We start from the raw sequence: 17,066 nt of genomic DNA, 5'->3' as shown, positions 1-17,066 counted from the left end.
AGAAGACTATCCTCATTTCTACAAATATAATAGACTTGGTGCCATTTGGTTTTGAATTTGCTTGGATTCTATAACTGTGTTAAACCGAACACTAGGCACCAGTTTCAACTTCAAGGGAGCAGAACACTGTGTACTAGCTGCCAATCTCAGGGGAGGGCTCTACACACTCTGCCCTTTGTACTTGCTATTGCAGATGGCAAGGGAAACACACCAGGCACTGGATGGAGTGACGCTTTACTTAAATACACAAAAGGCAGAGGGAGATCAGCTTTCATATGTGTGATGGTCACCCTGGCTAGCACATGTTCTGAAGAAGCCCCAACCTGAGAGGACTTGCCCATAATGTTTACATGTCCACAAAACACACTACAGCTCCAGCAGGAGAAGACAAATTTACCTACATTGTGGGTAACAATGTTCTGCTGATGGCTGGATGCAAACTGGTCCATGTGGCCATGAGCATAGAGTTAGGTTTTATATGATAGGAAAAAAAGCATTAATAAATCATTAAAGATCAGTGCAGACTCCCTTTCACAAACACAGCATTCTGGACTATACCTACATTGCTTGAAGCCTACAATAAAGGTTAGCTTCTTGATGAACAGAATCAGCAGAGCATGGTTAGGAATTAGTGCTTCAATCTAGTGATGTGAAAGTGGAGGGATGGGCATTCCTCTGGGTTGGCCCAGTAGGCCAATTCCAGGAGACCAAGTTATAAAGACAATTCAATTTCAACCACTCTTCATGTTTTGATTGTATTCATAAAGGTACAAGATTTGTATCTTGTAGAAGTGAGTACGCTTCATCATTTTAGTACATTTATTTATGATAGATAAGTTACAAGTAATAGTTATCTAATTCTGATTACTAAGATGAGATCTGACTGGTTTTTACATGTTTGCAAAGTGATATAATTTTGGAAATGAAGACAACAATATCTTACGCTTCTCCTGTGAAACAGAGAGTCTCAGGGAGCCTCACACACTTGCAGACAACTTTGAAAGAGCTGGAATAGGGATGGATAGAAACAGACACCACAATAATAGTATCAAATTTCTTGCCCTTGCTGTCTAAAAATAAGACACACAGTATTTTAGGTTGCAAGTTTTAATGCAATATTTTCAAGAAGTGAGGGTTCTTATTATGAGATATATCTATATTATCACAAATCAACAAAAATACGTACTTATGAATTAAATTGAGTTAAACAATACTGGAAAAATAAAGTATTAGTAATAAAATTTGGTGTGAAGTGTCACTTTTTAATTGTAATAATACTTCTTAGTCATTATCTTTTCGCACAACTGGGGTATGGCAGCTGCCCATTCCGACACTGCACTCGAAACGCCTGAGAATGTGTAGGATAATATCCACGTTTACAAGAAAATTCAACAAAGTCTCCTGTTCTGGAATAAAGCTTTTGGTTTGGTTTCCATTTTAATGCTATATTATGTCTTCCCATGATCTCTTCTGATATTACACATGCATCTGAAAGTATTAAAAAAAGAACATAAAACAAGTAGTTTACAAAACTCCATAGCCTTTCAGGTAAGATGTTACATAATGGTTCAGGAATTCTTTCCCACAGTCCTAAAGCACAATGTTGATTCAGGTAAAGTTGAAATAAGCACACAAAGTTGGAGTACTATGTTCCTTATAAAAGTCATAATACCTATTTTCATATTAACAACCTGTCGCTAACATTTTTGTATGATTAAAATATTGGTACAGGGTAAAAATTTCAGCTATAAGATGTGTCAGACCTGGGGATCTATTGTACAACGTAGCAAAAATGGTTACTATTCTGTACTTTTTCATTTAAATTTGGTCAAAGAGCAGATTTTAAGTGTTCTCATTACATTTGCACTTATAAACCCACACACTGACACAGACACGTTTAGAAAATGGTAACTAGGTGTGGGGATGAATTGTTCATTAATTTAATTGTGTTAATCATTACACTATAAATATATAAAATCACCATATTGGACACCATAATAGTATAGAATTTTATTTGTGAGTTAAATATTTTTAAATAAACTATAAATATAAAAAATAATTAAGACTGTATTTTCTCACATATTAATATCTGGTAGTCAAGTATTTAGCAGGGTGGTTGTTCATTAATCTGTGAAAATTCTGTTGTAAATAAGTAAATAAATGTCATAGTCATTACACTGATTTTCCCAGGAGCTGTGAAGTATTAAAGCACTTACCTAAGCATTTTGGTGGTTCTGACCACTGTCCCCTTCTACAGGTTATTTTCTTGGGGCCCTCAAGTACATACAAAGACTCACACTGATACTCAACTGATGACCCAGGGGGGTACTCTGGCATCGGAAATGATGTAATGTCACCATTGTCGATAGGTGGAGGAGGCCCACATTTTCCTGAAGAGTCTACAAAATATCGGTAGATTTATTGAAGACAAAATAGAAGCATAAATTATAAGAAGGAAAATACAGATACAACAGTGCACACTATATCAAGACTTGTGCAATTTCTGGACAGAAATAATTTCTTTTTTTTTCACTTTATGCTTGCCCATTTTATTGGAGTATAATACATTTTGTGGACAGAAATAATTTCTTGAAAATTAAACCACATACAGTGAGAATTCCACTTTAAGCTCTTCCTTCCACCTCCCTGAAGACACAGATAAAGCACTAAAACATGTGTCTATTTTGTAGTATTCCAGTATTCCACAATGTTCTTTTAATGAATAAAAGCTGAAGAGGTAAGTAGTTAAGACAAACAGAAAGTCTCTTATTCTTATATAAGAATAGCACACTGCAATGTTAATTGCGTCTTTAGTCATTTGAAAAATTTTATTATTTTTATTACAACACGTCAACTCCTTGAAAAGAACTGAAAGAATACAAGTTTATAGAAAGTAAAACTGAATTGTTAGCTTCTTTATATTGACTAGATGAGGATAAAATGTTTCTACCTATTCCTTCCGCAAAGTGCGACTAAAAACACTAGACCAACAAGACACTGCCCATGTCCTATGACGTCAGTGGAGGCCCGTGTAGAATTTGGACTTATATCCAGCGTGGCATATTCAAAACCTGTTGAAAAAGAGTTGTAAATTTTTTAAAAAGTCCAATATCTCAAACTATAATGCCCTGAAAGTCCTGAACAAATAAAAATCCCTCATCCTATTAAGGACTAGGAAAATATCAGGAAAGAAGACAGTCCACAGAACACTGAGATGACACAATGTTGAAATTAACAATGATTTTTAAAAATCCAGTAGAAATTTATCATGGCATTATTCATGATTGCTAAGACATGGAACCAAACCAAATGTCCATGAACAGATGAATGGATTAAAAAAGTCTGGCATGAAAACTCCATGGAATAGTATTCAGCCATAAAAAGCAACAAGACCCTGGCATTGGATAGAAAATGGATGAACGTAGAAGAGTTATTGCTGAGTAAAACAAGTCAGGCTATCAAACAGAGATATTGTTTGTCTTCACTTAACATATACTGACTATCTACACACTATGGTATAGACCGAAAGACTGGAGGGCATAAAAGCACTGAAAATTGTTATGGACAATAAGAACAAAGTGGAAGGAGAGTGGGAGAAGGGAAGAGTGTGGGAAGTGAAACCAGAAAAAATGGAGAAGTAATTTTTTTATTTGGAGAGGTTTTCACTATAGGGCACGTGCACTTGCCAGAGAGACAGAGAGAGACAGAGAGACAGAAAGTGAGAAATCACCTCCCGGATGATGGCCACGCCACATCCCTTCTCCTCCATTCTCCTCTCAGGATCTGGGACATGCATGCACAGGTGCCCAGCGTGAGTTTAAGCCACCGGGTCCGGGACTCGAACCACAGTTAACTACATGGGAGTCCAGCGACATAGCCATTACGCTAACTGCTGGTCCTGAGAAGTAGGATAATTGGGGGATACAGATTTTATTTTTGCCTGTTGATGATGCCGTGTATAATAATCTCAACTTGCCTGCTGTATGGCATATATCATGTTGGGTAAAATCTCTTTACAAACCAACTTATGTCTAACGATTGATTATATAAATAATAAGAAAATTATAAAAAAAGAACAGAAAAAAATACCCAGTAGAATGTATGGAGCAGAAAGGTGCAACAGAAATTTTAAAACAGAACAAAACTAAATGGTTGGGCTTCATAATAGATCAGAAGTGACGGCAAATCCATGAACTTGAAGACAGACAAAACAAATTACTTACTTTGAAAATATACTGAAAACCACTAAACTGAACTGAATTTCAGAGATCTTTCAAAGAAAAGGAAATAATAGCCCAAAAACAGAATGAGGACTAATGGAACAGAGTGGAGATCCCAGAAATAAATCTCCAAACACACAACAAACTGAACTTTGACTAAGGGTACCAGTCAATCCAGTGGGAAAAGGAAAACCTCTTTAGCAAATAGTGCTGGAAAAACTGGGTATCCACTTGCATAAAAATGAATCTGAACCCTTATCTGTCACCATTAAGAAAAATCAACTCAAAGTGGATCAAAGATCTAAACCTAAGACCGCAAACTATGAAACCACTGGTGGAAAACACTGGGGAAACTCTGGGAGACACTGGGGTAGGCAAAGACTTCTTAAGTAAGACCCCCAAAGCACAGGCAATAATACCTAAAATAGACAGGAGGAATTACATCAGATTAAGAAGTTTCTGCACAACAAAAGACACCATAATTTGTGTGAATTGAAAATCCTCAAGAATGGGAGAGACTTTTTGTTAACAGTGACTGAGATAAGGGACTGATAACCAGAACACACAGAGAACGCAAGAGGCTTACCCAGAAGAAAATTATTAATCCAATTAAAAGATGGGCAAATAGGCTGAATAAACAAAGGAAGATATATGAACAGTCAAAAAGCATATGAAAAAATGCTCAAAATCTCTCATCATAAGGGAGACGAAGATCAAAACCACAATGAGATACCACCTAAATCCAATCAGAATGGTGAAGATTTAAAAAAAGAAATGATAAGTGCTGGCAGCTATGTGGTGAAAGAGGAACACTCCTACATTGTTGGTGGGAGTGCACATTGCTCCAGCCACTGTGGAGAACAATATGGAGGTTCCTCAAAGACCTTCAAATACAACTACCATATGATCCAGCAATTCCACTCCTGGGTATCTATCAACAGGACAGGAGAATGCTCAGTTGGAAATGCGCTTGCACAACTATATTTATTGCAGTGCTATTCATGATTCCTAAGACATTGAACCAACCCAAATGTCCACAAACAGATGAATGGATTGAAAAAGTGTGGCACATATATTCAATGGAATACTCTTCAGCCATAAAAAACAAGGCCCTGGAATTTAATAGAAAGTGGACGAATATGGAAGATTTGTGAATCAAGTCAGGCTATGAAAGAGAGACATTGTATGTCTCCACTTAAAATATATTAACTGTCTGCTCTCTATAGTAAAGACTGAAAGAAGGGAGGACATAAAACATTAAAAGTTGTTGCAGCCACTAGAGACAAAGTGAAAGGAGAGTGTGAGAGGGTAAGAGCATAGGAAAGGAAATTTGGGGGAAAAGTGGAGAGGTAAGACATTTGTGGGACACAGATATGGTTTATTATCTGTTAATGCAGATGTACACAGTATTCTCAACTGGACTGAGAGGTATATCATGCTGGGTAAAGTCTCTTTACAATCTAATGATGTATAGTGATTTAATATATAAATAATAATAATAAAATAAATTTTAAAAAAGAGAGAGAAAAAACATGGGGCTGAAAAAAATGGAATAAACAATGCCTTTTTTCCCACATTGGTTATAAGGAATGAACCTAAATATTCAATAAGCTGAGTGAACTCCAAAGAGGATAAAACCAATGAAATGATGCCAGTACACGTCATAATAAATCTGCTTAAAGATAAAAAGAAAACTACCTTGAAAGCAGCTAGAGAGAAAATATACTGTACCTCTAGGGGACCAAGAATAGATAGTACAGAAGGTTTCTCAGTTTTGACTATGCAGGCCACAAAGAACTGGCAAAAATTTTTGAGAGAGTGATGTAAGAAAAAAAAATGTCAACTGCAAATTCTCTATTCAGTGAACCTACCTTTTAGGAATAAAGGGGTAAATAAAGGCATTCTCAAAGTAAAATGAAGAGAATTCTTCTCAAGCAGATGTACTCAAAGAATCGCTGAAAAGATTCTTCAGATAGAAATGAGAAGATACAAGAAGAAATTGAGATTTCATGATGGAGAAGAAAACAATGTTATTGATGAAGAGTGGTAAATCAAATCAACTATCTATTTTTTTTTAAGGGAGATATTTGCTATAGGGTATGTGTGCTCACTGGAAAGACAGAGACAGAGAGAGAGCAATTGAGAAATCACTCCCCATGCCATAATCCCTCCTTCTCCATTCTCCTATCAGGATTATGGGCATGGACACACATGTGATCCACATGAGTTTCAAGCCACCAGGTCTGGGACTGCAACAGTGGTCGACTACGTGGGAGTCCAGTGATGTAACCATTATGCCATCTGCTGGTTCCATCAACTGTCTTTTTTTTTAATTGGTTCAATTACGCTTGCTGTTTGAATCAAAATTGCATAATTTGATATGATGCTCAATATATATACTGAAGATAATGGAGGCATTTATATTCAAAATATGGGGAGGATAAATAGACCTATATAAAAGTAAGGTTGCCATATTTCAATTGAAGGGTCTGATGTCAATGTCAGCAGAGAGTTAAGTTGCATACATATATTCTATGATTCCAAGAGCAATAACTTAAGAAAAAAGACAGACAAGCCCTAACATATCTTTAATTACTTTGAGTGTGAGTGGTCTAACTATGCCAGGTAAGAGACCACGAGTGGCACAAGGAGACGTAAGAACCACAAAACTCACTTCAGCATAAAAACTTAGGTAGATTCGAAATTAAGGATGGAAAAACACCAGGCAAAACTGAATTAAAAAAATAGAAGTAGATAACATAATATCTCATTTGTTGGTTTCCCTTATTTCCTGAACTCTAAATATTAAAGTACACCTTTACTAGACCACAGATTTCTTTTTCTAAATAAATTCCCTGAAGAAGCTCCATAATCATTCTTCAACCACCAATTCTACATTTCGAGGTAAATATATTTTAGCGATGTCAAGTGTACATCATGGTATCTTGTATACATTTATTCCTCAGGAAATAACTTAAGATCTTAAATAGAGTATTTTCCCGTATCCCAATATCATACTCTACCTCTGCATTGGGGTGGATTAGTCCAGTTTCCATTTAGACAGTTCACTTCGATGCCCCCAAATATGTAAAAAGATCTGTTACATTCATAACGCACTCTGTCACCAGGTGGGTACTTAGTCTTTGGTTCTGATGTCATACGACCATTTTTCACTGTGGGTGGATTCCCACAGGACATATCTGAGGAAAGAAAAGAAGTATCTCCATCTAGTGTTCTCTTTGAGTAGCAAATCAATGAATACGATGGCAAACACATTTCACATGAGATTTAAATACATGTTATGTCACGGAAGATTTTATTTATTCCAATAAGCACATGTGAAATATTGATGAGGAGACAAAGAAATACATTTTGTAACATTTAAGTTTTCATATCCTATATCTCTTCCCCATCTCTTCGCAGGACCAGATGGACTCCCCCCTGCCCATGGAAGGCATTTTTCTTTAGTTTACTAGAATAAATGAAAAATCCAATAAATTCAACTAGATTTTAAGTTGTACAAAAAATTAGAATAAAGAGAGTATGTGGCATCGGGTTTTGGTTCTCAAGTTGTTTAATTGCAATTTAGGCCCTTAAAAATAAACCAAAAAGACATATCTTTAGAGAACAGGTTAAGAATTCTTTGGGGCGAGAAGTGGCATGGCAGTGATACTCTGTGATTCTGGACCCAAGGGGAGGTGCGGGGTTCATATCTGCAGGTCTCCTACCACGCGCACACATGCCTGGGAGCCAGGGTGCCTGAGGCTGGGCCTGCATCCTTGCCTGGGGACCCTGCTGGAGGTATCTCTCTGACTCCTCTTTCTCTGTCTCTCTCTCTCTAGTAAAAGAAATTATGTTTTTAATTAAATTTCTATTTTTTTTTGTTTAAAAAAGAACACACTTTACAGAAAAATGATCAATCAAAGGCTTCTCTTTGGAGATGAGGAAAATCTTCTATAATTTTACAAATATTTCTTTAGTGATTTATTTGTGATTTTTAAAATAGGATTCCATGGTAAATAATGTGTAATTCATCAGATAGCTTCAGGTGCATGAAGAGTGAAGACAGGCTATAATAGTGGTCCCCAAACTGAAGTGTATGTAGACTCCCTGGAGGGCTCGGTACAGTAGTTTCCGTGCCTCACTCTAGAATTTTGAACTTTCTAGTGTTTATTTATTTTATTTATTTTTTATTTTATTTTTATTTTTATTTATTTTTTGCTATAGAGACTAAGAGAGAGACAGAAAGAGAAGGAAAGTGAGAGAGCACTCCTCCTAAAGGGGGGTATGGCCACCTCACAATCCCTTCCTTCTACATTATCCTGTTGGGATTTAGGGCACGCATGCATATGCATACATATCCAGCATGTTTCTCAAGTTTCCATGTCCAGGACTTGAACTGAGCAGGAAATATTGGATCCAACTTTTTAAACCACCATGCTCCTGGCAGGCCCAAGTTTTTGTTTTAATGAGTACTGGCTACACCCATGAATTGTAAATTGCATTTCTAACCATTTATGAGTAGTGAATCCTGTTGGCCCAGAGTCCACACTTTGAGAACACTGGGCTACAAGGTTAACCACTGGATACCAAATCCTGCCTTTTATTTTTAGGCATAAATCTATTTTTCTGGCTAAAAAAATAATCTTTGTTTAGTTTGATTGATACTGGAGACCACTTTATATTTTACTGCCTAAAACTCTTTAATAAATAAATTTTGAAAGTTTATCACATTACCTTTGCATGTTGGCTTTCCTATCCATCTGCCATTAATACATGTGATAAAATTGGAACCAACAAATTGGTAATTTGTGGGACATTTATAGATCACTTGTTCTCCTGACCTGTATGAGGCCTTCTCCTCTTTTACCGGTGTAGCATCAGGAAACATGGGTAAACCAACACAATCTGTTTCTGAAAGAAAAATAAAATGTATTCATTTGGTACATAATCTCCAAATACTCTATCTAATACTTCGGTACAGATAGATTCAAATAATAATATACAATATTTTTCTTATAACTTGACAAGATATGTTAGCCATTCTGACTTAATTATATTAACTTGCTCTAAATTTATCAAAAGTATATAAGATGGGGCTGATACCAGAACCTTGAAGAAATATTGATGCTTGAGATCACATTTTTGCATTCAAATTATTCTGTGCATACACTTGTCAGTTATATTATAACTGTATCTCTAGTTTTGCTCATGTCAAATGTAAGTTACCTATACTCTAGTAAGTATTTCAGACATGTTAGAAACATAAATACGGCCACTCCTTACTTCATGACCTACCTGTCTAATGACTGCTGGGACTTACGACCAGTTCTCCAACATGAGACCCCTCTTTCCCAGTTTGCCTGAGTCTCAGGAATCCCCTTTCTCGGTCTTTGGTTCCTGCAGTAGGTTAGTATCAGCTACAGGAAGCATTCACAATCACACAACACTACGTATTTTGTTTACAGGTGTGTACTGTATTGTGCACTCACAGAAGTATGCTGAGGAAGTAAAAACGATTATGCCAGATTATATTATTGTGTTCTGGTGTCAAGCTACTTTAACCACCATGCTACTGACAGGCCCAAGTTTTTGTTTTTGTTTTACTGACTACACCCATGAATTATAATTTGCATTTCTAACCATTTCTGAAAAGTGAATCCTGCTGGGCCAGAGTCCACATTTTGAGAACACTGGTTATAAGGTTAACCACTGGGTGCCAACTCCTGCCTTTTATCTTTAGGCGAAAATCTGTTTTTCATGGCTTAAAAAATTAATCTCTGTTCAGTTCAATTGATACTGGAGATCATTTTACTTTGTATTGCCTGACTCTAATGAATAAATTTCGAAAGTTTATCAAAGTACCTTTGCATGTTGGCGTTCCTACCCATCTGCCATTAATACATGTGATAACATTGGAACCAACAAGTTGGTAATTTGTGGGACATTTATAAATTGCTTGTTCTCCTGACCTATATAAGCTCTTCTCCTCTTTTACGGGTGTGGCATCAGGAAACATGGGTAAACCAACACAATCTGTTTCTGAAAGAAAAATCATATGCATTTGTTCAGTAAATAATCTCCAAATATTCTATTTTATACTTTCGTACATATAGATTCAAATAATAATATACAATATTTTTCCTATAACTTGACAAGATATGTTAGCCATTCTGACTTAATTACATTGACTTGCTCTAAATTTATCAAAAGTATATAAGATGGGGCTGATACCAGAACCTTGAAGAAATATTGATGCTTGAGATCACATTTTTGCATTCAAATTATTCTGTGCATACACTTGTCAGTTATATTATAACTGTATCTCTAGTTTTGCTCATGTCAAATGTAAGTTACCTATACTATAGTAAGTATTCCAGACATGTTAGAAACATAAATACGGCCACTCCTTACTTCATGACCTACCTGTCTAATGACTGCTGGGACTTACGACCAGTTCTCCAACATGAGAACCCTCTTTCCCAGTTTGCCTGAGTCTCAGGAATCCCCTTTCTCGGTCTTTGGTTCCTGCAGTAGGTTAGTATCAGCTACAGGAAGCATTCACAATCACACAACACTACGTATTTTGTTTACAGGTGTGTACTGTATTGTGCACTCACAGAAGTATGCTGAGGAAGTAAAAACGATTATGCCAGATTATATTATTGTGTTCTGGTGTGTCTTGATACTTTCTGGTGCTTATCTAATGAACATTTTTTGTATGGTTATAATTACATTATTCTGGTGTGGTGTCATGTATTAAATCGTCTAGAAAGTCATGGGGTATTTTTGCACAGAAAAACAGAAAAAATCGTCATGATGTTCATGACTTTCCTGACAACCCAATACCAGTCATTGAAAAATACATAACTATGTCACCACGCACACCGTAGACATCTGCTTTTGAGCTCCTCTAAAAGTTCACTTAAAGACCTAGTCATTGGCAGTAGGAGTGGAACTCAGTCGCTACGTGTGTAATGCCTGTATTTATAGAACGAGAGCTGATAAAATGCAGCTGATTGAACAATAATGAGACTGAGGAGTAGGGGCCAGCTATACTCCAGGAATAGAAATGAGAAGTTTGTGTAGATCAGAGAATGCTGGAAGCTCACAGAAGTTAATGTAAAAATGAAGTAATTTAGCTTGTAATGTCAAACTTTTCTTTTTTTTTTTTTTTTGGCTAAGGCTATTTCTATCAGAATTCAGAACATTTAAGAGATACCATGAAAATTTTAGAATTTCTGCTTATTTTCTTATTTGTATCAAATACACTTTGAATTTAAAATATTTATCAAACATGGAATAAAATTAAACACATCATACTTATGCATTCTGGTGAGTCAGACCACTTTCCTCCTAAACATTTTATAAAGGCTGGCCCATTGGTTCCGTAGCCTTCTGAGCAAGTGTACGCAACTTCATCTCCAAATTGGTAAGTTTCTAACTGGTGAGGTACAACACCATTAGGAATCGAAGGTGGGTCACAAGGAAGTCCTGAAAATAAAATAATGAAATAATGACTTTGTGTTTCACTAAAAAATTTAATTTTATGTACCAGTTTTCACACTTAATAATGTTACTTGAAAAAAAGTAACCCAAGAGCTACTCTGACATTATTGAGAAGGTGCACAAAGGCTTCCTAAAGCTACCCTTCTGGTGTGTGTCCCTGTCACCAACTGTCCCACTCTGATCAAGGACTTGAAACTGGAAATGTCAATATATTTAGGAAAGATAACCAATGCTTCTCTAATCAATCATGAGTGATGAAAAGAAGCACACTGGGGATGAATAATCTGAAGAAAAGTACTGTATGCTGTAAGAAATAAGAGCAATGTTGTAGGAATGATATAAACGATATTTTAAAGTTTGGTGGCAAAACAGCACTACAACTTACAGGAGTAGGTACATTTAATTTCACTATATACACTTAAAAAAAAAAGAAAGAAAGAATCAAAGAAAGAAAGAAATGGCAGAGGGCCAGTCCTCGGTATGGCAATGGTGGCCAGGGCAATTGGATTCCTTGTGGGTTGACTGTGCATTTCTAGTCCTGAACCTGGAGGCTTGAGAAACATGCCAGGCACATGTGCCTTTGTGCCCAGAATCCCTAAAGGAGGGAGAGATGGCGAGAAGCCTCAGAGAGAGCAGGCCTCTACCCGGCCATGCTGTCCTGCATGGGAGCCCCTTTCCGGCAGTGCAGATACCAGGAAATGGTCTACACCCAGCGGAGGAAAAGAGATTAATGCATGACCATCCTTCACGGGAGGTACTTTCTCCTCTCCCTCTCTCTCATTATCTCACTGTCTCTCTTTAGCAAGCACATGCACACTCTAGCAAAGAAAAAAAAAAAAGAAAAAAAATGAATTTTAGAACCAGTAGGTAACATGGAAGTTAAGGTGGCTGGATCACACATGGCTGATTCCATGGTTCAGGTCCTGGACCCAGTGACTTGAAATATCACACTGGACAGTTTGTGTGTGTGAGCTCAGAATCCTGAGAGAACAGTGGAGGAAAAGGGATTGTGGCATGGCCATCTTCCCTGAGGGGTAATTTCTCACTTTCCCCCTCTCTCTCTGTCTCACCCATGAGCATATGTACCCTATGCAAAAAAAAAAAAAAAAAGAAAATAATACTAATTTCATAATGAGTCAGTAAAACTAACAAAAATAGGATGATTAAACTATATGAGACTTATTATAATAGTAAAATTATATATAATAATAAATTATTTTGTTCCTTGAGTTTCACAAAAATAGATCATTTTAATGAACTCTACCAAAGCAGAACTTGAGTTTTCCATGTCCTCACCTACACACTGAGGAGAACTCCATTTTCCCATATAGCATGTGATCTCATCTCCCTCGGACATCCGAAAACCATCATCACAAACATAACTTAATTTAGTGCCATGTGGGTAAGAACTGGGCTCATTTGTTCTTTGACTTTTTTCTGAAGATCTAGGTAATATAAGGGTTCCATGATTTATCTCAGGAAGTTGAGAGCATGGCATTCTTTCTATACAAAGAACAGAAATCCAAGAGTCACACACCAATAAAATATTTACATTGAAAAATAAAATCAAATACTATTTGGGATTTTTAAGATTAATATAATTTGTACAAAGAACATTATTAAAAAATACAGTAGAGACTTGCAAGAATTTGTGTCTCTACAACATTTAAGTTACCATCCTCTAGTGTAATATTCCCCTCACTTATGTTCTCTCAATCATGAGAAGTAAAATACACAGACATTTTACATGGTATTTACATTGGAGTTTCAAATTGTTGTCTGTATTTTGTTCACAGAAGTGAAATAATGGTGGTTGATTGATTTATGGCTAGATTGCAGCTTTTTATTACAAAGATAATAGACATGAACAAGATCTTCATGTTTTCATTTACACAGAGCATGGTGATGTATCAATCCCATTAGAAAGAACGTTTGCTATCCGACGATTGTGCACACTGACCAACACAGCGTGGTAACGACTGCCACTTCCCATCTTTGCACACCATTTCTTCTGCTTCCTGAATTAGGTAACCTTCTTGGCAAAGAACAGACACCTTCTCTCCATCCTGATAATTCACTGTAGTTTTCATATCTTGAGCATTAGGAATCTGAGGTGGAGGTGGGCATAATTGCACTGGTACTTCTAAGAAAATGAGATTAGATTTCTTGATTAAAAATAATAATTAAAAATATTAACTGGTTAATTTAGAATAAATAGAAAATTCAAATAACTGTTTTAGGAATGAATGCTTGCATCATAATTATGCTCTGTGCTTACCATGATTATACTTGTTAGCTTGTGTAGCGTATGACATTATCATCTTTGGTTTATATTCTCACCATTTCCCTTACAGTTTTTTCTTTTTTATGAGTTTTTTGCCTTAAGGCATGTGCGCTTGCCAAAGAGAGAGAGATAAAGACAGTGCAGGGAAAGTAAGAAATCACCCCCTGGGGGGACGGACACCCACAGTCCCTTCTCCTCATTTCTCCTCCCAGGATCTTCGGCACACACACACACACACACACACACACACACACACACACATGCCAGGTGTGATTTTCAAGCCATTGTGCCCAGGACTTGAACCGCCGTCAATCATGTGGCAGTCTAGCAATGTTTCCACTATGCCATCTGCTGACCCTCCTTTGAAGTTTTTAAATTTATTCTCTCTTTAAACAATCTTGCCTAATCTATCAAAACCTATTTTAATTATTTCCAATTTTTATGATGTTTTTAAAAATTTGATTAATTAATTAATTAGTTTTAGATTTCTTCTTAGGGTGTGGACACCCTCCAAAGAGAGACGGAGAGAAGGAAGTGGAAAAATCACCTTCCAGGGGATGAAACTCCCTTTCTTCCACTCCCCTCTCAAGATTTTGGACAGGGAACCAGCAGTTAGCGTAATGGCTATGTCGCTGGACTCCCACGTAGTCGACCGTGGTTCGCATCCCGGACCCAGTGGCTTAAAACTCACGCCGGGCGCGTGTGCATGCGTGCCCGCCCAAGATCCCGAGAGGAGAATGGAGGAGAAGGGATGGGATTGCGGCATGACGATCCCCCCTGGGGGGTGATTTCTCGCTTTCTGTCTCTATGTCTCTCTCTGTCTGTCTGGCGAGTGCACGCGCCCATCGCGAAAACTTCACAAAAAAAAAAAAAAAGATTTTGGACACAAACACACCCTTTGTGCCTCCCAGATGACTGAGTCCTGGACTTAAACTGTGGTGCCGGTCACATGGGACCCAGTTCTTCAACCACACCACTACCTGCTGCTGCAATGTTTTAACCAAATTAGACACTCTTAATAGCAAGGATTAAATAAAAACTGATTACTGGGATGATTTTCAGAGATATAAATGATCCATTTTATTGCGGTTGAATTGAAACCCTCACAAGATATATCAATGGAAGCTGATTAGCCCAACCAAGAATTACCTTGTAGTTAATACTCAATTCGGTATAGACATTTGGACTACACAACATTAGATATATTCACAAGTGATTTTTTTACTGTGCTAGTTCAAGTTTGAAACTTCCCCAGAGCTACCATTAATAGTTTTCCTACAATGCTTAAGGATATATTAATAGTACACACCGAATTCAATGGGTCACTTAGACTGATTTTACTTACATGACCAGTTTGATACAAAAGACAACCCTGTGAACTTATATCTGAGCTCCTATAAAGCATAGATGTTACAAACTAAAAAACCTAAAAATGAACAAGTTTCTGGACACATAGAATACATCAGAATTGAACCAGGCAGAAATACAAAGCCTGAGTAAATCAATAACAAATAATGAGATTGGATCAGTAATAAATAATCTTCTGGGACCAGCAGTTGGTGTAATGGCTATGTTGCTGAACTCCCATGTAGCCGACTGAAGTTTGAGACCCGGACTCCGTAGCTTAAACTCATGCCAGGAGCGTGTGCATGCATACTCAAGATTCAGAGAAAGAATGAATGAGAAGGGATTGCAATGTGGCCATTCCCTCTGCGGGGTGATTTCTCACTTTCTGTCTCTGTCTCTCTCTGTCTTTCTTGTGAGCACACACGCCCTATAGCAAAAACCTCTCCCAATAAATAAATAAATAAATAGTCTTCCAACAAAGGATAGCCCAGGTCTGATGGCTTCACTACCAATTTTCACAAAACTTGTAAAGAAGAATTAACATCAATTTTCCTCAAACTATTTCTAAATTCCCAAATGGAAGGAACCTTCTCTAATTCATTTTGTGAAGGCACCATCACTTTGATATCAAAAGTAGATAGGCTCAAAACAAAAAAAGAAAACTGCAGAGTTGAACTGAGGTGTATATCATGCTGGATGAAGTCTCTTCACAATCTAAATGATGTATAACGATTTAATGTATGAATAATAATAATAAAAATAAATAAAAAAGAAAATACAATTTGAAAATATTAAAATAAATAAAAATTTAAAAACTATTATGGATAAAAAATAAAATCAAGGCCCAGCTGAAAGCATGACAGTTAACGGCTAGATCTCACATAGCTGACCTTGCAACTCAAGTCTCAGACCCAGTTATTTGAGTCATAAACCCAGTGACTTGAAAATATTTTTTTTTGCAGTTATGCAGACCCAAAATCCCCAAAGGAGAGAGAAGTGTAGGAGGAAGGATTGCAGTGTCTCTCTCTAGAGAGTCACACAACATCTGGAATTTTAAAAAGAAAGAAAAAAAAGGATATAGCAAAGACAAAAAGTGGAAATGAACAATATAGAGACTGGAAAGCAATAGAAAAAAATCAACAAAACTGAGCTGATTTTGAAGAGATCAGTAAAATTGACAACTAGAGAAGCCCAAAGGAATTGTGGGAGAAAGACTCTTTGCTGTCATCTGGTGGTAGCCATCTGGTAAGCCAAGATGGAAGCACACATGTGCATTCAGGAGCTGTGGAGGAAGAAGCGGTCTGATGTGATGTGCTGTCTTCTGAGGGTCGACAGTTGGTAGTTACCACCAGCTCTCTGCAGTCCATAGGGCCCCACCCAGTCAGATAAAATACACAGACAGGAATACAAGGCTAAACAAAGTTAGAATTCCTGTGCATTGTGGAGACCACAAATGCCCAGTTCTCAAGGTTGCAACCTTTGGCAGGTCTGTCCATCAGGTGTTAACCAGCTGAAATTTACTTGAAGGCTCCAGTCTGCTGCAGAGGAGCAAGCTGGATGTCACCATGGAACTCTTAGCATCCTGAGTTCTTACTGGGTTAGTAAGGATTCCACATAGAAATTCTTAAGGTTATTCTCATAGATCATTTCTATGAAGCTATCAGAAGAAACCCTGACACTCAGTAGATTAGCAAATCAGTCCATAA

The 17,066-nt window shown here is 37.0% G+C and overlaps 1 protein-coding gene across 6 annotated transcripts in view; it reads right to left on the bottom strand.

The window, feature by feature from the left end:
- Positions 1–1,245: 1,245 nt before the first annotated feature.
- The window catches only part of LOC102495620 (complement factor H-related protein 2), a 66,399-nt gene continuing 50,578 nt past the window's right edge, over positions 1,246–17,066 (bottom strand). For 2 of the 6 annotated variants that reach the window (XM_006155420.3, XM_014590482.2), the window contains 7 exons: positions 13,690–13,872; positions 13,026–13,232; positions 11,544–11,714; positions 10,086–10,262; positions 7,244–7,420; positions 2,217–2,399; positions 1,246–1,488 (listed from right to left, as the gene is read on the bottom strand). In XM_006155420.3, the coding sequence (XP_006155482.1) occupies positions 1,289–1,488; positions 2,217–2,399; positions 7,244–7,420; positions 10,086–10,262; positions 11,544–11,714; positions 13,026–13,232; positions 13,690–13,872 (1,298 nt within the window). In that variant the 3' untranslated portion in view covers positions 1,246–1,288. Of the gene's footprint in view, positions 1,489–2,216; positions 2,400–2,950; positions 3,072–7,243; positions 7,421–8,957; positions 9,135–10,085; positions 10,263–11,543; positions 11,715–13,025; positions 13,233–13,689; positions 13,873–17,066 lie in introns of those variants that run through there. The other 4 variants (XM_006155421.2, XM_014590483.2, XM_006155422.3 and 1 more) reach the window with 4 other exon arrangements.

Source organism: Tupaia chinensis, unplaced genomic scaffold, assembly GCF_000334495.1.
Source record: "Tupaia chinensis unplaced genomic scaffold, TupChi_1.0 Scaffold000453_1, whole genome shotgun sequence".
Taxonomy (NCBI): domain Eukaryota; kingdom Metazoa; phylum Chordata; class Mammalia; order Scandentia; family Tupaiidae; genus Tupaia; species Tupaia belangeri.
The sequence above is the reverse complement of the archived record's forward strand: the minus strand, read 5'-3'. Positions and strand labels throughout refer to the sequence as shown.